At 42.3% G+C, this 22,243-nt stretch overlaps 1 protein-coding gene across 1 annotated transcript in view; it reads right to left on the bottom strand.

Moving 5' to 3' along the window:
* Positions 1-1,074: 1,074 nt before the first annotated feature.
* The window catches only part of LOC122911689 (zinc finger protein 665-like), a 46,625-nt gene continuing 25,456 nt past the window's right edge, over positions 1,075-22,243 (bottom strand). Inside the window, 1 exon segment of the mRNA XM_044256655.1 lies at positions 1,075-2,147. Coding sequence (XP_044112590.1) covers positions 1,186-2,147 — 962 coding nt within the window. The 3' untranslated portion in view covers positions 1,075-1,185.

The raw sequence follows: 22,243 nt of genomic DNA, 5'->3' as shown, positions 1-22,243 counted from the left end.
CTCTAAATCTGTTCAACAGAATACCACATACATTTTCTAAGTGTTTAAGTTTCATTTTTCCTTATAATCACTATGTTCATACAGAGTAATGTCTGAGTAGAGTGAATAATATATTCCACTGGCTTGATTTCTCTTACATATATTGGCATTTCATGTTCAAATAATTAGTTTTCTAAACGATGCTAACTTTCAATTAACTTTCCTAAATGCTCTCTCTGGTGTTTGCTCCAATGTATACTGAAATGAAGGTCTTCCCACATTCACTATGTTGTAAGGTTTTGAATTTAGTATGCATTTTGAAATACTGAGGAAGGACTGAATTCCAGTTAAGTGCTTGGCCACATCCTTTACATTTTGCACTTTACTCCTATATGATCAGTATGATTTTAATAAGTTCGGAGTTCCAGTGAGATGTCAGACACATTTTTTTTAATTTTATTTATTCATTGGAGAGAGAGACAGTGAGAAAGAGCAAGAGGGGGAGAAAGTCAGCGGGAGAAGCAGACTCCCCGTGGAGCTGGGGGCCCAATGCAGGACTCAATCCCAGAATTCCAAGATCATGACCTGAGCCAAAGGTAGCTGCTCAACCATCTGAGCCACGCAGGTGCCCCACAGACACATTCTTAGTATTTGTACACTAACTCTCCTATATATAATCCCAATATGGAGTGAGGAGGGAACAGTCCTTAGGCATTTTCTCACATACATCCTAATTTTCTCCCCAGTATGAATTCTGTGATGCCCAGTAACAGTCATTTGCAGCTAGAGGGTGTGCCACATTATTCATCGGCTGTCATTCCAGTATGAATTCTCTATTTAGTAAACGTGTTCATGCTGGACAAAGGCCTTGTCACATTTGTCATATCTGTAAGGTTATTGTCCAAAATGAATTCTCTGATGTGCATGGATGGGTAAGCACTCCTTAACTGATTTTTCTCACATTCTTTTTTCTTTTTTAAAGATTGTATTTATTTATTTGACAGAGATGGAGGGAGAGCACAAATATGGAGGAGGGGCAGGCAGAGGTAAAGGGAGAAGCAGGCTTCCTGCGGTGCTCAAACCTGGGAACCTGGGATCAAGAACAAAGTCTAAAGCAGCCACCTATCCAACTGAGCTACCCAGATGCCCCCTTTCTCACATTCTGTACACTGGTAAGCTATCTATCTGGTATGAATTTTCTAATGTTTAGTGAGTATTGAGTGCCTGTGAAGGCCTTGCCACATTCTTAGTATTTGTACAGTTTCTCTCCAGCATGAATTCTGTGATAGCAAGGAAGATCTGAGGGCCACATTCTTGACTTTGGTAAGGTTTCTCTCCAGTATGAATTCTGCGATGTTGAGTAAGGGTTGAGCTATGGTTAAAGGCCTTGCCACATTTTTGACATTGATAAGGTTTCTCCCAGGTATGAATTCTTTGATGTTCAGTAAGGCTTGACCTCTGATTAAAGGCCTTCCCACATTCTGTACATTGGTAAGGTTTCTCTCCAGTATGAATTCTGTAATGTTGACTAAGGTCTGAGCTGTTGTTAAAGCCCTCACCACATTCTTGACATTGGTAAGGTTTCTCTCCAGTATGAATCCTGTGATGTTGAGTAAGTACTGAGCTCACTTTAAACCTCTTGCCACATTCTTGACACTGGAAAGGTTTCTCTCCAGTATGAATTCTGTGATGTTCACTAAGACTTGAGCTCTGGGAAAAGGCCTTGCCATATTCTTGACATTGGTAGGGTTTCTCTCCAGTATGAATTCTGTGATGTTGAGAAAGGCTTGAGATGTGGTTAAAGGCCTTGCCACATTCATAACATTGGTAAGGTTTCTCTCCAGTATGAATTCTTTAATGTTGACTAAGGTCTGAGCTGTTGTTAAAGCCCTCACCACATTCTTGACATTGGTAAGGTTTCTCTCCAGTATGAATCCTGTGATGTTTGTTAAGATGTGAGCTCTGGTAAAAGGCCTTGCCACAGTCTTGATATTGGTATGTTTTCTTTCCAGTATGAATTCTGTTATGTTGCATAAGCCTTGAGCTGTAAATAAAGGCCTTGCCACATTCTTGACATTGGTAAGGCTTCTCTCCAGTATGAATTTTGTGATGTTGAATAAGCTGTGAAGTGCAGTTAAAGGTCTTGCCACATTCCTGACATTGATAACATTCCTCTCCGGTATAGGTTTATGTCCATTTATTGATGGACAGTCCTTAAAGGTTTTACCACCTTCTTCACATTTGTGTATTTTTTCTCCAGTATGCATTCACTGATGTTGAGATAGTGTTGAGTGGCAGTCTAAGGATTTCCACATTCCTTCAAAGTGTAAGCTTCCTTTCCCCTAGGAATTATCTTACTTATATTTAGGCTTGATGACTGGCAAAAATGGTCCCTGCTTTATTAGATCTGAATAGGTTTTTTCCCTCATGAATTCTCTGATGACCACCAACACTGGTGGACTGGTTACAAGCCTTCTCACATTCATTATATTTATGAGGGCTGTCTCCCAAATGGTGACCATTATGTATACTGAGGTTAGAGCTTGGATTAAAGCCTTCCCACATTTACCACATTCATAATGGTTCTCTGCAAACCTAGCCCTGACACATCTGTGAACACTGGAGCCCTGGTTCAATGTTTTCTCAGATTCAGTGCATTGAGCAATTTTGTCTCCAATGAAAAGCCTCTGGTCATTCTGGAGGGTTGACTCCTGAGTGAAGCCCTTCTCGTATGGATCCCACTGAGCACTTTGTTCTTCAGGCAAATCCTATCTTTCAAATGGCTCAAATAATTAATCTCAGCATGGATTAGGTTACTTTCCTGACATTCCAAATGGTCTGTCCACAAATAGCTATGTTTGAATAGTTGATTGGAGCTTGTGCTGACAGAAACACACTGCTCTGCAGAAGCAGTTGACTTAAAGGGAGGTTTTCCACAGCGTTTTATATCCTTCACCATTTGGGGCACAGAGATTCTCATTAAGGACCATGGCTTTAGTTTGGGTGTATCGTCCAGGATTTCTTTGATGCTCATCACTATCCCCATCACTGTCCCAGTCTGTATGTAAGTGTAAAATCTCAACAGCACTATGTTTGTATCTGTACACTGGTATTTTCTGGAAAGAATCTTCTGTGCTCTGCTTTAGCAGGAAACTCTGGGTGTCATGTGAAGATACAGCTGAAAAATACCAAATAAAGTAAAATCACTGTACTTACTGCATTCAGAAGAATATAATGAAGACTTCTTAAATAGAAGCATCAAGTGAATCAGACAATGTCAGAAAGATGGCTGAGAAGGAATCATCACGACTTCATTTCTCTATGGTCACACAACATTGACACAATGTACTGAGCACAGAGTCTAATAGGGAATTCTGCAGTATGGTCATGGTGTAGCAAAAATCACTTCCCTGTATTTCTAACAATCAGGAAAAGGGTCACATGAGCTCAAAATTAGCAGAATGACCAATATTGAAACAGAAAACTGAAATGAATCAACTAGAGTACAGTAAAAACAGGAACATATCAAGCACAGGAAGAGTTGTGTGTCAGAAAAGATCAACAATATTGACAGCCCATGAACTAAATTAAGAGTAATAGGGAAATGGCACCTAGGTGGCTCAGTGGGTTAAAGCCTTTGCCTTCCACTCAGGTCATAAGCCCATGGTCCTGGGATCGAGCCCCACATGGGGCTCTCAACCCAGCAGGGAGACTGCTTCCATTCCTCTCTCTCTGCCTGCCTCTCTGCCTACTTGTGATCTCTGTCAAATAAATAAATAAAATCTTTTAAAAAAAAGAATAATAGGGAAAAGTGAGAGGCGAACAAGTGAAAGCAGATACAGTATAACTGACCATAGAAATAAAAGTAATTATCAGAGGCAACAATGGATAATCAGTGCCCACAAATTGATAATAAAAAACAAGTATAAATTTTAAAAAGGGTATAACCAATTTAGACTCCATCACTCAGAAAAGTAGAAAAAAATCTCAACCAATCTACCAATATGAAGCTGAATGAAAGAGGAATAAAAGAAAAAAAAAAAAAAAACCAACAACAACAAAAAAAAATTGTGTGCCAGATGAGTTCACTGAATATTCAAACAGACACTGAAAGAGAAAGGACTGCAAATCTCCTCAAAAATTTCCAAGGAGTGACGATCAGAGAAACTAGCAGAACACTCTCTCTGTGGCACCAGTGTTATCAGCTCATCCAAGAGACAAAGACACTACAAATGACAAAGTTTACAAACCACTGCCTGTGAGGCATATTCACTCAAAGTCCACAATAAAATAGTGGAAACTGAATCAAAAGCACATTTTCCCTTTTTACAAGATGATCAAGTGGGAAACAGACCAGGAAATAAGGGCACCCCAACATACAGAAAACCATAAATTCAAGACTCCACATTAACAGAATGAAGGTCAAAAATGACATGGTCATATTAAGGGATACAGAATACAAATATGGGGGAATTGGACAACATGTCATGTTAAAACTCAAGGTAGAGAGAGAAAGAAAACTCCAACTAATGAATGCCAAGATGTATTAATACCTGAAAACTATTCAATAGGGATGGTCTGCATGCATCTCCTCTATGATCAGCAGGTAATGAAGTGACCCCATCACTGCCTTGAATATACTTCTGGATACTCTAGTCAGAAGAATTATGCAACCAAAAATAGAGTAAAGGAATCTAAACTGAGAAAGAAACACTGAAACTATCTCTGTTCACACATTACACGATTTTCTTAGAAATCCCTAAATATCATCATTTTAATTTTTTTACTGTTTTTGGTCCTTGTTTGTATTGTTCATTTCTACCAGTTTTTCCCTACTAGGCTTTCTATTTCCCAATTTTTTCATCTTATATAATACAGAGTTAAGAAAATGTTGGAATAAACAACTGAATTTCCACCAGGAGAATTAAAAAAAGGAAGAGATTTTGATGAAACTTAGTAGAGGAACAAAATAAAGAAAAATCCAAAATAAAATAGGAAGCAGATTAACACTAATGGAACACTGAGTGTAATGTCTATGTCAATCAATAAAATAAAACTGGCAATGCTTTAACTCCATAAACCATTACATAATAACAAAAGGGAAATTTAGGAAAACAACAACAAAAACAGTATGTCTAAAAATAGACAAGTTATTAAGAATGAATTACTAGGGGTGCCTGGGTGGGTCAGTGGGTTAAAGCCTCTGCCTTTGGCTCAGGTCATGATTCTAGGGTCCTGGGATTGAGCCCGCATCAGGTTCTCTGCTCAGTGGGGAGTCTGCTTCCCTCCACTCTCTGCCTGCCTCTCTGCCTGCTTCTGACCTCTCCCTCTTTCAAATAAATAAATAAATCTTTAAAATATGTGACTTTTACTAACCTTGAACCAGAAAAATGGGAAACCTTAGATCATTAAGAAACATGAGGGTTGAATTTGGAAGCAATACTCTCCCAGCACAGAAAAGCCCAAGACCTAGGAATCTTACTAGTTTTGATGGAGGCTATGAGTTCACTAAATAAATCCCATGTTGCATGATTCTTCTCCCTCCCTTTGTTCAGATTCAGTATTTTCCTTTATTTTTCCTTCTACATGACAAAGTCATTCTTCTGCTTCTTCCAGCCTCCTCTTAATTAACTTCAAACCTGTTTCTAATCTCGCTTATTGCATTGTTCACGTATGTTTGATTTTTAGAAAGGCATATATTTGAGGGGGGAGTCATAAAAGTTCAGGTGGGAACTTCAGGGAGAGGGAATCACATGCAGGCATCACACTACCTGAGCCTGAATCCCAGAACCCTGAGATCAAGGTCTGATCAGAAATCAGGAGTCAGTGGCTTCCCTGAGTGATCCACCAAACACCCAAATATTTTTTAATTTAATTTTTTAAAATTTAATTTTTTAATTTTACAGTGATTGCAAGTAGGCAGAGAGGCAGACAGAGGGAGAGGGAGAAACAGCCCCCCTACTGAGCAGAGAGCCCAATGCTGTACTCAATCCCAGGACCCTGAGATCATAATCTGAGCTGAAGGGAGAGGCTTAACCCATGAGCCACAGAGGTGCCCCGCACACAATTATTTTTTAACTCTTATCTCTGTGGTAAAGTTCACACTATTTTTTTCTCAACACTTTCTGTATCCTTTGTGATTTATAGGTACAGTTGTCCATCAAGCTCCTTACTACGATCTGTTTCCATTGCATCTCTGGCCCTTGTCTCATCCGCTGGTTTTGTTTGGATAAATTCTTTCATCTTGGCATTTTGTCTAAGTCTTTACCTTACTCTGTGTGATAGAAAAGCCAATGATGTTTCCTGCTGTATCCTTCAGGCCAGGGGTCTGCAGGGTTCTCCTTGCCTGTTTGGTCCCTGGCCTGAATGTGGCCAGTTTGAACTAGGTGAGCACTAGTCTGCTCATGAAAGGAGACCTGACATCAACTCCCCCAGGACTGCAGGCCTGCAAAATCTCTGCTCAGGAGACAAGATGTAGGCAGAGGCTCACCTTGCTAAGCCTGAGACAAGCCTCACTGAGAAGGGCAGTCCCCTCAGGTCACAGGGCGTGGGGCCTGGTGCAAGCAAGGCAGACAGCCAGTGTCCTCACTGAGTGGGGCCCTGTCTTTGTGCTACAGGATGGGAGAGGGAAATGGAAACATCCAACTCCCGTGTTCTTGGAGCCACATGTCACTGAATATTTCCTCTCAGGAATGTGCTCCTAGACTACTGAATACTGTCCTGACTGCATGCCCCAGGTGTTCTTCAGATGGCTGTTTCCATGCTGTGAGCCCCCAGGTTCTTTGTCAGCATTCTCTCCAAGAGCACCCCAGTGTACTCCTGGTTCTATCCCATCCAAACCTGTTGACCATTAAAACTCCAGGCTTTAGGATGTGCTGGTTCCAAGAACTCAGAAAATTCAGCCCTTCTCCCTTTCCAAGCCAATGGCACTGGGGAAACCTCTCTAGGCATCCCCTGAGTGCTCCTCTGTCATGACACCTACTGCACATCCGGGTCTCCCTGCCCTCCACAATGCTATACTCCCCTTTTCCCTAAACCATGTCTCCACACTATCTGCCATCTTCCATGTGGCTTCTTCTCTCCTTTTATTTATTTTTTTAAAAGATTTTTATTTATTTATTTGACAGAGACAGATCACAAGTAGGCAGAGAGGCAGGCAGAGAGAGAGAGGAGGAAGCAGGCTCCCTGCTGAGCAGAGAGCCCAATGCGGGACTCGATCCCAGGACCCTGAGATCATGACCTGAGCCAAAGGCAGCGGCTTAACCCATTGAGCCATCCAGGCACCCTTCTCTCCTTTTACTTAGGAAATTTGTCTAGTCACTCTTCAGTGACTAGACAGTCATTTAGGATGACCTGACAGTTGCCTAGTAGTGCTCATGACAGGACACATGAGTCTAGGATCCTCCTACTCCACTGCCCTTGCTTCTACTGGGAATCCTTACTGTTTTTTGTTTGTTTGTTTTTTAAAGATTTTATTTATTTGACAGACAGCGATCACAAGTAGGCAGAGAGACAGGCAGAGAGAGAGGAAGAAGCAGGCTCCCCACTGAGCAGAGAGCCTGATGCAGGGCTCGATCCCAGGACCCTGAGATCATGACCTGAGCTGAAGGCAGAGGCCTTAAACAACTGAGCCACTCAGGTGCCCCAAGCCTTATTGTTTCAATCCTATTAAAACTCATATGGATTTTATAAAGCTGGTATACAAATCAACATATAAAAATTCGTTTTGTTTCTACACAACAAAGAACAATTCCCCAAACTGAAACATCACACTTTTAGAACAAACACCACCCCCAATAAAAATGCTTCCAATTAAACATAATGGTAGAGGTCAAACCAGAAATTATAGAAAATGTAATGTACTGTGTAGGAATCAAGAAATAAATAAACTGGAAACACATCTATGTTCCTTCACTGGAATACTTGAAACAGAATAAATCTTGAAGTGATCTACAGAAAATGCAATCTCTACGAAAATTCCAATGCCATTTTTGTATAAAGATCAAAATCCACCCTAACTTTATATGGATGTCATGGGATAACCCATACCCAAAATAATCTGTGAAATGAAGAGCACATATATTGATTTAAGGCATACAAGACACAGTTATCAAATAGAGTAGAACAGCAGAATAATGGAAGAATGTAGGTGAACTACATGTGTACTTCTCCAGTGTTAATGGATATGACAATGAACTGAAGATCTTAAAAGTCATATTCTGATTTAGATGTTTGGATGGGGTCTGAGAGTGTACTTTTCATAAATGTACCACTGATGTCCTACATCGACAATGTATGCTTTGCTCACAATTCCAGGACTAAATTATGATGAAGCGTTTCAAAGGGGGAGCACCTGGGTGGCTCAGTGGGTTAAAGCTTCTGCCTTCAGCTCAGGTCATGATCCCAGGGTCCTGGGATTGAGCCCCCACATAGGGCTTTCTTCTCAGCAGGGAGCCTGCTTTCCCCTCTCAATGCCTGCCTCTCTGTGGTCTTGTGATTCCTCTCTGTGTCAAATAAATAATAAATTCTGTCTCTCTCTCTCTTTTTTTAAAGGAGTTTCAAAGAATCCTAAAAAGGGGGAAGAGCATAGAGGTGAGCATGGAGTCCTTCCCTTCCCATCACTCTTCCTTCAAGCCAACTGTATCCCTGTATAACCATATTGACCAGTTACTCTTCTCTGTACCTCTTTTTATTTTTCCTTCTTCAATTCACTGCACCACCATATTCATGGAAATGTCTCCCTCTTTCACAAGAAATGCATGTTCAATCTGCTTCTGGCTGTAAGGCTGGACTTTGTACCAGAAACCACTGATTCCGTGGTGTTCATAAATTTCAAGTTTTCCCTGCATTTTTGCTAATACCTGTGGCTTCAGGTTATGGAATTACTTGTTTCAACTTAGGCTTCCTCCTGGAAACTGACTTTGCCTAAAATCAGCACAGTTATAAAACTTGAAAAATCCTCTGTTCACTCAGATCAGGAGGAGTGTAGGGACAGCATGGGCTCTGATACAACATAGGGATAGCTTTCTCAACTATTGGGAAGGGTTTTTGAAGCAGAAATGATCATTGCTGGTTAATTAGTGATTTACTTCTCAAAGAATCAGTGCCTGAAACATAGATCATAGCACAGGAGTAGATTCATCATGGGGCTGAGTGAAAGTGAGGGAGGGCCCTGCCAATCACAGGTTATTATGCTTACAAGGTCACCCATCTATCCTGGATCAGACCTATGTTGGGTTATATTCCTGGGATATCAAAGATTCGTGCAACCACAGCACACACCTGGCTGGTTCTCACTAGCAGTATCCAGCAGCCTTCCTCTTCTTCAACATCTATTGTCATGTGACATCTTTAAGCTATGCCCACCATGTTTAAATCAACCAGTACCCCCTCTCCATGCACTCCACGCATCTGGGCCGCAGAGAGTACAATTATATCTGTCATCTGATAGCAACTGGTCCTCAGGACCAGCAGGGAATACATTACATCATGAGAAAAGCACTAGACATCCCAGACAACCACATTTCCCAGGAACGCATTTCTCATCATAAGTAGCTCCCTAAGACTTTGCAGTGACCAAAGGGACCTCTCTAACAGATCTCTGTTTGCATTTCAAGAGTTCACCATATTTCATTTCCATAGCACTTACCCTCCTCTCAAACTGTTGCAACATCATGCTTTATCTGTCCTCACAACTTCCAGTGCCAAAGATCTAAACTAATCCTGTGACCCGGTGATGGCTTTTTGCTTTTCTTCCAGTGCAGTGGTGACAACATTGTATTTTAAAATGTACATATGGTCTCACATGATCCTGTTATCAACCATTTACAGTGGAATTAGAAAACTCCAAGCTACTCCTAAGGCTAGGCAAGGCCCTGCCTGGCTTAGGTGGGAGGGGGAGTACAGTGTCAATGAGGTTTCCAGAATACCGGATGGAAAGTCAGCTGTGAAGCCTCCATCACTGGAATGGAGATGAGATAGAAGAACTGGACAGGATTTGGGAAGAAAGGAAGTACAATTTTTCCTTCTAGATTCAGAGTCAGTAGTATAGGCTTGGACAGGGGTCCTCTCCCCAGATGAAGAATCCAGGCCAATGTTTCACCCTGGACTGGTTTCATCTCTTCGCTGGGCTGCTCCATCACTCCTAACCAAAGACTGTGTTCTTTTTAAGTTAGAACATCTACTCAGCTCCCAGCCCTGTCCCATCTTTCTTTTCTTCAAATAAACGCCAAAACAAAACATCTGTGACTCAAGAAATCTCCACACTTTTACCTAATAAAATGTTTACGTTAAAGTGACCAACTTGGATGATGTCACTTCCCAGAAGGGAAAAGAAGAATAACTTAAAGAACTCTTACTTCTCCAATCACAAAGGAAGGAGTGATATATTTCTATTTAACTACTGGAATTTATAATGCCCCCTGAAGAATTACTCTCCCATTTAAATTAAACTTAGAATACCATGTCATTCCATGGAAACTCTTGTTAAAATCTCTATCAAGGTAGCTAAGCAACAGGTCGACACAGGAATAAGGAAAACAGAGTAGATCCTACAGGAGTAAAACCCAGTTATGTAAGAGACGATTCACATGGGGAGAGTCTCAAACTAAGATACACGAGATATAGGAAGCATAAATTCAATACAATACAGAGAAAACTATTTTTATTATGAATCTAAAATCTCTTTGCTTGCTAGGAAATCATCAGTTCTCAAACTTGGAAATGACCTGGTTTGAACCAAGACTCCCTTTCCTTCTGAAGATATAGGTACACACACATATGTATGTACACGTGCTTCTTCCTACTTAGTTTTGGGACTTCAAAATCTCTCTTTAGCTTAATATGACACATTGCATTCTGTGCAGATCAAAACCCTAAAACTCTGCTTGTACAAGTTTACCTTGTACATACAGGGTAAAATTTTATCAATAGTCCTTGAGAACTGTGTAGCTATGGCTTATCATTATATTTGTAGTGATTTTGTTCAATTAACAATTGTCAGGTAGAACCCCTATGCATTAGATGGTGAGCCATGGTTCAGGACAAGAAATAGAATCTAAAATTTAGGGGCGCCTGGGTGGCTCAGTGGGTTAAAGCCTCTGCCTTTGGCTCAGGTCATGATCCCAGGGTCCTGGGATGGAGAACACATTGGGCTCTCTGCTCAGCAGGGAGCCTGCTTCCTCCTCTCCCTCTGCTGACCTCTCTGCCTACTTGTGATCCTGGTCTCTCTGTCAAATAAGTAAATAAAATCTTTAAAAAAAGAAAAAAGAAACTAACATTTACAAAAATCATTCAAGACAATATCAAAATCTTAGCAATAAAAAATCTTATACTTTTAAAATAGAGAAATACACTCAAAACCATTCTGTGAGGTCAGCAGTACCCTGATATCAAAGCAGTATAAACAAAAGATAAAAGGCTAGTTTATCTGATGAAACTTCTGCTACTTGGGCTTTCTTTGGACACCCATCTACATGTACAAAATAGAGTCAAAAGAAAAAAAAGAAGCACACTGAAAATAATGATCCCTCTCTAGAGATCCATCTGCCCCTTAATCCTTTCAGGTCTACTAACAAACAGAGTCAACCACTGAATAACAAGCTTTTCATCAGAAATGGTCCACTTACACAGACAAGTTTATTTATTTTTAAGATTTTTTTTAAAGGTTTTATTTATTTATTTGACAGGCAGAGATCACAAGTAGTCAGAGAGGCAAGCAGAGAGAGAGGAGGAAGCAGGCTCCCTGCTGAGAGCCCGATGTGGGGCTTAATCCCAGAACCCTGGGATCATGACCTGAGCCAAAGGCAGAAGCTTTAACCCTTGAGCCACCCAGGCGCCCCTTTTTAAAGATTTTATTTATTTATTTGAGAGAGAGAGAGAGAGAGAGTAAGCATGAGAGGAGAGAGGTCAGCAGGAGAAGCAGACTCCCTGCCAAGCATGGAGCTCGATGTGGGACTTGATCCCTGGACTCTAGGATTATAACCTGAGCCAAAGACAGTCCAGTCCCTCAACCAACTGAGCCACATAGGTGCCCCCAGACAAGTTTATCTTGATAAACCCAGTGCACTACAGTGAATGTCTTTTCCCTATGATTGCCTTAATGTTTTATTTCCTCAAATCACTTCCTTATAAAACTATGGTATATACAGCAGACCACATACAAAGAATGGGAGGATGGATGACATGTTGTAATTAACACATCAAACACCACAAATGAAAATGGACTTCTGAAACAGCATGGCAAATGCACTTCACCTTGTGCAAGAGCTCCTAGAAGAGCAGTAGTGGGATCTCAGTAGTCCCAACAAGAATGCGGCCAGCATAATGTACTCAGCTACTGAAAGATCAAAAAATACCACCAAGAATACTTTAAAGGACAAAATTCTTTTCCACAGATGTAGAAATGAAGACATTCCCAAGTAAAGACCCCTCTATATTTACCAGTAGATCTGTCCTAAAAGAACCATTAAAGGAGCCCTCTCTAGATGAAATAAAAGGATTCTACCCAGGAATTGCAACCACATGAGGACACAAAGCTCTCTGCTGAACATAAATATGTAGACAACTACACCAACCTGCGGTGTTGTAATGACATACCAGTCACGTTTATTTCTGCTACAGAACTTTGTTTTCAAAAAAGTATAAAAATCAGGGGCACATGTGTGGCTCAGATAAGCCTCTGCCTTGGGCTCAGGTCATGATCTCAGGGTCCTGGGATTGAGTGCCATATCAGGCTCTCTGCTCAGCAGGGAGCCTGATTTCCTCCCCTCTCTCTGCCTACTTGTGATGTCTGTCTCTCAAATAAATAAATAAAGTCTTAAAAAAAGTATAAAAATCATTAATGTAGGTCATAAAATATGCAACATAAAAAAAGAATGTGTGATACTGGTAACAAAGTGGGTGCTGGGGTAGAGACAGGACAAAGAATCTTCTATGTACCTGACACAGAGGTTGAAATTGTTTTACAACAATGCTGTTTTAAGGAATCTCTAAGGTAACAGCCAGGAAAATACTACCAGAAGAAACAAAAGGCAATAAGAAAGGTACCAAGGCATATCATGGGTATTCATCTTACAATTACAGATAAAATACATCTTTCATATTTCATACCAAAACATGATACAGAAGTATAAAATGCTTGAAAATTACTTTGAATTCAAAACAGACTTTCTCTCATGCAGAGAGAATAAAAATTCACCCACAAATACATGGGGAAATAAATTCTATGTTGACGACAACTCACCTAGACATGGTACAACATTCACTGACTACTCACCAAGAAGACAAAAAGTAGGGTTAACACAGTATTTATGTGTGATACAGAAACACAAGACAAAGACACACAAAATTTACCAGCAAAAAGAATAAAGGTCATGGGGCACCTGGGTGGCTCAGTGGGTTAAGCCTCTGCCTTCGGCTCAGGTCATGATCTCAGGGTCCTGGGATAGAGCCCCACATGGGGCTCTCTGCTCAGTGGGAGGCCTGCTTCTCCCTCTCTCTCTGCCTGCCTTTCTGCCTACTTGTGATCTGTCAAAGAAATAAATAAATCTTCAGAAAAAAAAAAAAAGAATGAAGGTCATTCTTTTTTGAGGCATAGTTTGATGGTCTTAAAATATACTGAGCTGAAAATTCTCTTCCTATTATAACAACATACACAGATAAAACCGAATCTATACCTAGCTAATATTGTGTAATGAGGCAGACACAAGCAGCACATTATTAGGATATTACCAAACCAGAATAAGACAAAACTCAATCCACAAAATTCTAAATAAAATATTGATGTATGACAGAAAAGGAAAACTTCCATATAACCATAATTTAAAACTGTGTCCATGTACCCATAAAAAACAAGCATTTGATTGGCATGTCTTCATGGACTATAACATTGTAAAAAATTCTCATTAAAATCAATCATAAAGGGGCGCCTGGGTGGCTCAGTGGGTCAAGCTGCTGCCTTCGGCTCGGGTCATGATCTCAGGGTCCTGGGATCGAGCCCCACATGGGGCTCTCTGCTCAGCAGGGAGCCTGCTTCCCTCTCTCTCTCTGCCTGCCTCTCCATCTACTTGTGATTTCTCTGTCAAATAAATAAATAAAATCTTAAAAAAAAAATCAATCATAAAAAGCTACAAATAAAAAATTTTTGAAAACTTAAGCTTGAAAGAAATGTATTATGTTATAAATATATTCTTCCTTCTGCACTGAATGTAAACTTGTAATTCAATGCTGTGAGACAGAAGAAACAAATATCTTCATTTCTCAGTAAATAAACACTGTGGAAGTTGAAAAATATGCTGAGAGACATTGTATATGAAATTAATATTTGGGGTTAAATTCTGATACGTTCTGAGGAAAGTAGAAGAAAAAGCACATGATTAATTTCCCAGAAATGACATCGCATTACTGAAAAGAAAATTTTCCAATTATGGGCATTCGGGGTACCTGTGGGGCTCAATTAGTTAAGCAGCTTGGTTCAGTTCAGGTCATGAACTCAGGGTCCTGGATCCAGGGCTCCCTGCTCAGCAGAGACTTTGTTTATCCCTCTTCTTTTGCCCTTTCCCCACTCATTTTTTTCTCTCTCTGTCTCTAAAACAAATAAAATTTTTCTTGTCTAACTCACTACGTAAAAAGCACATGCACGGGGTGCCTGGGTGGCTCAGTGGGTTGAGCCGCTGCCTTTGGCTCAGGTCATGATCTCAGGGTCCTGGGATGGAGTCCCGCATTGGGCTCTCTGCTTGGCAGGGAGCCTGCTTCCTCCTCTCTCTCTGCCTGCCTCTCTGCCTACTTGTGACCTCTCTCTGTCAAATAAATAAAATCTTAAAAAAAAAAAAAAAAAGCACATGCACATGTTATAACAGGACATTTGACGTACAAAATATAGAACTAAATCACATAATCAGAAAGTGAAAACAGGGACGCCTGGGTGGCTCAGTTGGTTAAGCAGCTGCCTTCAGCTCATGTCATGATCCCAGTGTCCTGGGATCGAGTCCCACATCAGGCTCCTTGCTTGGCAGGGAGCCTGCTTCTCCCTCTGCCTCTGCCTGCCATTCTGTCTGCCTGTGCTCGCTCTTTCTCCCTCTCTGACAAATAAATAAATAAAATCTTTAAAAAAAAGAAAAAAGAAAAAAAAGAAAGTGAAAACACACATGACAAAGTCACAAGAAGTTCACAGAAGACAGAATCATGATGCAATTATTAAATGAGGCAATAAATGAGACCTTATTAAAGGCTACAAGTTCAAATTCTAAATGTGCTAGCTCCCCAACAGCATTTGTTATGTAGAAATTTTAGGAAACAAAGAGAGACATTACACTATTTCACCGCTGAGGAACCAAACTCAAAGAGTGGAAATATCTATATGTTAAAAAAAAAAAAAAAGAAAGAAGAAAGAAAGAAAGAAAAAGAAAAGAAAAGAAAGAAAGAGTTAAGAAAAAATAACATCTGAAGGGAAATAAAGCTGTACATTTTCCCAATAGGGCAGTGCTTTGTTAACTGATGAAGTTACTGAATCTCAGTTTTGTAGTCCTACGATTAAAGCCTCTGTAGAGTCTTAGAAAGTATTAAGTATATTAAATATTAAGTATTAGAAAGTATAAGCCAGAGAACATGAGAAATCTGTCTCCAGTGTTCTGGAATTTCTGCACCAAATCTTCTGACTACTTGTCTCATGATGAAAACCAGAATTTACAAAGAATTTAGCGCAGAGGTCCTCAGAAATACGATGACTTCCCCAGGGTCCCCATAGCAATGGAGGGAGATTAAGGAGGCCTCCGCCTCCAATTATATGATGATTATATGCTGGATCATCACTGGAGCTGAAGGAGAATCCCTAGAGAATGCAAGAGCTTGATAATGTTGGAGAGCAGATGTCCCTCTGGGAGAGAAAGAGACAATAACCTGGGCATGTTTCCAACTGACATTCATTCAAGGAGAGCTACTCGAACCACAACTTAAGGTCGATGTTCCTCCTTCAGACTTGGACCTCCCCTCTGTCATCTGCCTCATTCATTCCCACCTACCTGGATGGAAGCCTCCAGTCTCCTTTCTCTTCACATTCCAGAGCTGTTTCTCTTGCTCCAAAACCATGATCAGGTGTGGCATTGACAGAAGGAGACCTGTTTATGAGGAAGAAGGAAAATGACTATTGTTGCTGATTCTAACTTCCCATGAGTCTTGGGTTCAGTAGAGAAGATATTGGACAATTCTAGAAAGTGGTTTTCCAAAAGCTGTTGCCCAACAGTCCCCTTAACACACTGTAGGTATTTCCAATGTTCACATCCTGACCTCCACTTTTAAGTAGCAGACATGAAAATCAGAAGGGGAAGTTTCAGTCTCAGGTGTAAGCAGCACCATTCTATGTCACTTAATGTTGAGAACTGCCACTCATCTTCACAAGCCATGATGTTACCTTGAGGAAGGAGAAACTGACGCTGAAAAGGAAACATCATGAAGATTTGTCTCTCCATCCACAAACCCCTACTATTTTCCCTTTCTGCCTGTATCTGAAATCCAGTCATTCCAAGAGAAATCTCCCAAGAGGCAGTCTTCACAGGAAGCAACAAAACTCTGTGTGGCATTTTGAAAACCTGGAAGGAGTCTTCCTCACCCAAGAAATGGAGGAGTTTATGTTCTCTAACATCACGTCCCTGTACAGTTGCCGCTGAGTGTGGGTCAGGTGTCGCCACTCCTCCTCAGAGAATTCTATGGCCACATAACTGAAGGTCAGCAGTCCCTGTGATAAATGCCACAGTTACCAAGTGGCCACTGACAAAGTGTGCCCCTAAAATGGTCCCTAAGATGAAGAGGAAGTTAGTGTCACCACCTAGAACCAGATTGGACCTTTTCATCTCTGTGATAAGAGTGTGGGAAAAAAGAAAAACCTATGGGGCAGGGGGCTGCCTGGTTGAGAACTTTCACTCCTTTCACTCCCAGAAGTCAACTCTATCAACTACACAGAGGTGACAGCCCTCCTTGTGCAGTATAAAATGTTGGGATGTGGGAGAGGAGCCAATGGTCAAGCAATTCTAGACATGTTTTGATGTGAAATATTGGGGTTCTGGAGTGAATGATGAAAAAAGGATTGTTGAGATACCCGTGGTACAAACACTGTGGTCCTAACACAAGGAGAGAGGAATGTGAGCGGTGACGGGTTCTATGCTTTCAGGTTGGGGGGGGGTGAGGGACAGCAGGAGGCTCTAAGGAATTTGGAAGCAAGTTTCCAGGACCCTCAGGGCCTCCCAGCTGGTGTTTTGATGAGACCACTCACTGTTTAGTTAACACTTTAGTCAGGAGACCCTCCAGGTGTCTATCAGTGGGCCACAAGCTTGAAGGATGGTTCCCAAGCTACATTTGCGGAATAAAGTTCAAGAAAGTTTCCAAAGTGATTTTCATATGTTAAAGAGGAATTATAAGGTCCTGGAGGTGTGGCTAGTTTCAAGCTAAGGCTGCTTTTTGCATCCAACACAATATTAACCTTGAGGCAGTTGTGAGTTTCCTGAGGAATGCCTTTCAGGTATTTATGCCTCAGGTATTTATCAACAGACTGGAAGTTGAAGGAAATTTAATTTTATCCACACCACTTTTAACTTTCCTCTCCTCCTCAGAAAGTACAAGCAAGGAGGACCCAGACCGTTCAGTTGGTTAAGGGTCTGCCTTCAGCTTAGGTCATGATGCCAGACTCCTGGGATGGAGCCCTGAGTTGGGCTCCCCACTCAGTGGGGAATCTGCTTCTCCCTCTTTCCCTTTCCTCACTCATGTGCTCCCTCTGTCTCTTAGCTGAGATAATGTGTAAAGGAAAGAAAAAAAAAGAAGGAAGGAAGGAAACTAAGAAAGAAAGAAACGACAAGCAAGAGAAAGGCAGAAGAAAGAAGTGGACACCTGAAATGCGGTAGTTCCTGCATATTCCTCAGTATGCTGTGTTCCTTACAAGTGATAGGAGGGAAAATAGGAACATGACGGGGGAGGATCTGGCAGACAGCACCAAGCCAATAAAAGAAGTTCACATCAGCTGAATGGAAACAAATGTTATAAATGCCTAATGCAAATCAAGGTGTGGAGGTTGAGAAAATTAAGGCCATCCCACCTCAAATTTAGCTGATGTGGGAAACAGGGGCAGAAGAAAATCATTAAAATTCCTTACTTACTGACAAGTCCTTGAAACAGACCAAGTGGTTCTCTCCTAGTGACTTAACTGCCCTCACCTTGAGATTTTGCTAAGGACAATCCTAGCCTGACCAACCTCCTACCCCAATAGGTCCCACCAGGATTCTGTAAGTCTACTTTAACAATTCCTTTATCTCTAAACCTCCAAGATAGGGTCAAGAATCATTCCCAAGTATATGGCCCACGGATACACATCTAAAGGCTCTCACGAGAATATTTTTATTATTGGTAATAAATAACCTTTCTCCCAACAATAGCTAGCCCCTCAAGGTCCTGGAGACCTTACTTCCAAAAATCCTTGGAGACTTACATCATCCATAATCCCCTTTGTCCTCACCCACCGCTGAGTCCACCCCTACTCTGCCTTTAAAAACGCTGACTGTAATCTGGTTCAGGGTCCAAGTTCCCACTCCGTTGTGCCGGGTATACTTGGGCCCAAGCTTAAGCTAGTCAAATAAACCCTTGTGTGATTGCATCCATGCTTGGCTCCTTGGCGGGCTCTCAGATGCAAAAACTAGGGCATAACAAAAGGACACATCATCACTGGTATTTCCAATGGACTGAAAACAGGATTTCAGAATATAACTCTAATTTTGGAAATACAGTAGATACACATAAACAATTCAATCACTATATGATCTGTAGAGGCTGCTTTTAGGCAAGGAAGCTTGAGCAAAGGAGTGGAGGAAGAGCCCCAGTGTCCCCTTGGCTGAGTCCAGACAGGCCCAGCAGGGGACCCACCACAAAATTTCCAAGACAACCAGGTACAGTGAGCAGAAAGGAGCAAGTTTCAGGTTCCCCAGAACTCCTCACCTTCCTTCCCCCAATAAGAAACCCCCACACACTGCACATTGCAGACAAGCTCTCCTGTGTCCTCCTGCCTGCTGATCTCTTAGATATTCAGGAAACTTGTCCTGCCTCAGGGAATTCCATCAGTGCTGCTGGACTGGCTTCCAGCTAATTATGGACCCATGTCTGGGACCCCAAGTAACTGACAGAGACACTGCATTGAGATGGCAGAGCATCCCTGTGCTAGTAATAGCTAGTTTACACCTTTCTTTTCTTTGAATTTTTAAGATTTACTTTTATTTTCATCTTCTTTTAAGATTCTATTTATAGGGGCACCTGGGTGGCTCAGTCAGTGGGCATCAGCCTTCTGCTTAGGCCAAGATACAAGGTCCTGGGACCACCTCCTACATGGGGGGGAGGGGATGGAGGAGTATGATGTGGGGGTGAGGTGGGTGGGGGTGTGTCTTTGCTCAGCGGGTAGCCTTCTCTCTCTGACCATAGCACACCCTACTTGTGCTCTCACTCTTCTTCTTATAAATAAAGAAAATCCTTTTTTTTTTTTTAAAGATTTCATTCATTTATTCGACAGACATCACAAGTAGGCAGAGAGGTAGGCAGAGAGAGAGGAGGAAGCAGGCTCCTCACCAAGGGGAGAGCCCGATATGGGGCTCGATCCCAGGACCCCGGGATCCTGACCTGAGCTGAAGGCAGAGGCTTTAACCCTCTGAGCCACCCAGGCACCCCAATAAAGAAAATTTTTTACAAAGATTGTATTTATTTCAACAAGAGCCAAGTGAGAGAGCACAAGTAGGCAGAACAGGAGAGGAAGAGGGAGAAGCAGGATCCCTGCCCACCTGGGAGCCCGATGTGAGGCTGGACCCCAGGACCCTGAGATCATGGCCTAAGCTGGAGGCAGAGACTTAACCCACTGAGCCACCCAGGTGCCACAATAAAGAAAATTTTGAAAAAATTATTGTATTTATTTCAGAGAGAGCGAGAGAGAGAGATCACAAACAGGCAGAAAAGCAGAGGAGAGGAAGCAGCAGGATCCCTGCCCACCTGGAAGCAGGATGCGGGGCTGGATCTCAGGTCCCCGGAATCGCGACCTGAGTTGGAGGCAGAAAGCAGACTCTTAACCAATGGAACCACCCTCAGTCCCCAAGCTTGATTTATATTTTAGAGAAGATGGAGACCGGTAGGAGAGAAAGAAAGAGAATGTCAAGCGGACTCCCCTCTGGGCACAGGGCCAGCAGCGGAGATACTAGTCCAGGACATTGAGAACCTGACCTGAGCTCAACCAACAGTCCAAGCTTAGTCAACAAAGACCCCCAGGCACCCTCCTCTAGTGGATTTAAAGTAGAATATCTCCTTCACGTGCTAAAGATGAAGACACACACACACACCCTTTCTTAGAATGAGAAGTTTCCAAGTTTTCCAGGACTCATACCCACCGAGCTTATATCTGCATTTCCTTACTCCCCAGCTGCACACAGCTGATCGAGAATCTAGACGAACCTGAATCAGAAATGATTTCCCTCCCAGATATCCCAGGACCACACCTCATCAGCCACAGGAATCTTGGACTCGACACCTTTCCCTCCAGATCCGCCACCAACGGAATTTGTCACTCCACGCGGGACTTTATTTTTTATTTTTTAAAAGATATTGTTTACTGATTTGACAGACAGAGATACAAGCAGGCAAAGAGGCAGGCAGAGGGAGAGGAGGAAGCAGGCTCCCTGCTGAGCAGAGAGCCTGATGTGGGGCTCAATCCCAAAACAATGAGATCAGGAACTGAGCTGAAGGCAGAGGCTTTAACTCACTGAGCAATCCAGGCGCCCCCTCGAGGGACTTTAAGTCAAAGTGACAACGAATGATGCCCTATCGAAGCCAAGTTGGGGACACAGGACAGAAGGCTCTAAGACATAGAGAAGCATTCTCTATGCTAAGACTTAACCGTGATTATCACTTCTGAACAGATTAAAAAAAAAAAAAAAAGAACAGGTGAATGCAGAAGCGAGAAGCACCCAGATTCAAGGCATCCACATCTGCAGCTTCTAAACACGACGGTCTGCGGAGAAACAGAGGACACGGCTCTTGGGGGACACCAGACTCACCTGAGAACAGGCCATTTCTGTCTTAACCTCCACCTCCAGATTTCGTCCTCATGAGGGATCTGTGGAAAATCACAGCTGCATCAGGAAAAATGCCCTGAAATCCAACAACAGAGTTCCTTCTCCTCACACTGCTCGCCCACACGCAGGCAGGACTCGGAGATGCAGAAAAGGCCCAAATTCCCAGTCCTTTGTGTCCAGAGCAGCCCAGAAACCATGAGCTCCTGTGAGAACACCCATCCCTGCATTTTCCTTACCTGCTCTGTGGGGAAGGAGGGGTCCCTTCCCACCACCACTCACAACTTCAGCATCAGCATCGGAACTGTGCGCTGCATGGACCCGACCTTCCCAGACTCATGGAGCAGAGACCCTGTCACCTCTCCTGGACCAAAGCCTCAAATCCATTTTCAGAAAACCACGGAAAGCCCTCGGGCTCCCCCACCCCTCCTCACTGAGAATCTCTGGAGCCCTTAATTAAACAACAGTGTTGTTTTCGCCCAAACCAACTGACAGAATCTGAGGAGGAGGCCCGCAGAGGATATCCTTCTTGAAACTCCACAGGTGACCCTGTTGGGAAGGAACTGGGGAGGTGATCGGGACAAGCAGGGGAACCAAGGCTGGGGCTGGGAACAGAGTTTGAGCCCTGCCTTCTCCACCATCAGAGTTTCGGGAGACTGCCTCCTCCCCACTCTTTCTGCTACACAAAGGAAGACCCCTGACAGACAACTTTCCCATATAAAAGCAAATGTCTCTTGCAAAATAAAGGCTTTCAGAGCTTTTCCTTTATCTACCTTTGATTCAAAATAAGCCTTCAAAAATAATGCTCAGGCCAAGAGACATTTTACCTTCAGTAAGAAGGGAGACATATATTCCCCTTCAGTAGGTAAGTGTTTCTGTTCTGTTCATAAGGACCTGCCACACCGTTTTCCACACTGCATACCCTTTTTACCCTCCCATCGGGGATATATGAGAATTCTAATTCTCAGCATTCTTAAGAAAATTAGATGTTGGGGCGCCCGGGTGGCTCAGTAGGTTAAGCCGCTGCCTTCGGCTCAGGTCATGATCTCGGCGTCCTAGAATCACATTCTGCATTGGGCTCTCTGCTCAGCGGGGAGCCTGCCTCTCCATCTACTTGTGATTTCTCTCTGTCACATAAATAAATAAAATCTTAAAAAAAAAAATTGGATGTTATCCTTTTT

Source organism: Neovison vison, chromosome 7 (genome assembly GCF_020171115.1).
Source record: "Neovison vison isolate M4711 chromosome 7, ASM_NN_V1, whole genome shotgun sequence".
NCBI classification, from domain to species: domain Eukaryota; kingdom Metazoa; phylum Chordata; class Mammalia; order Carnivora; family Mustelidae; genus Neogale; species Neogale vison.
The sequence above is the reverse complement of the archived record's forward strand: the minus strand, read 5'-3'. Positions and strand labels throughout refer to the sequence as shown.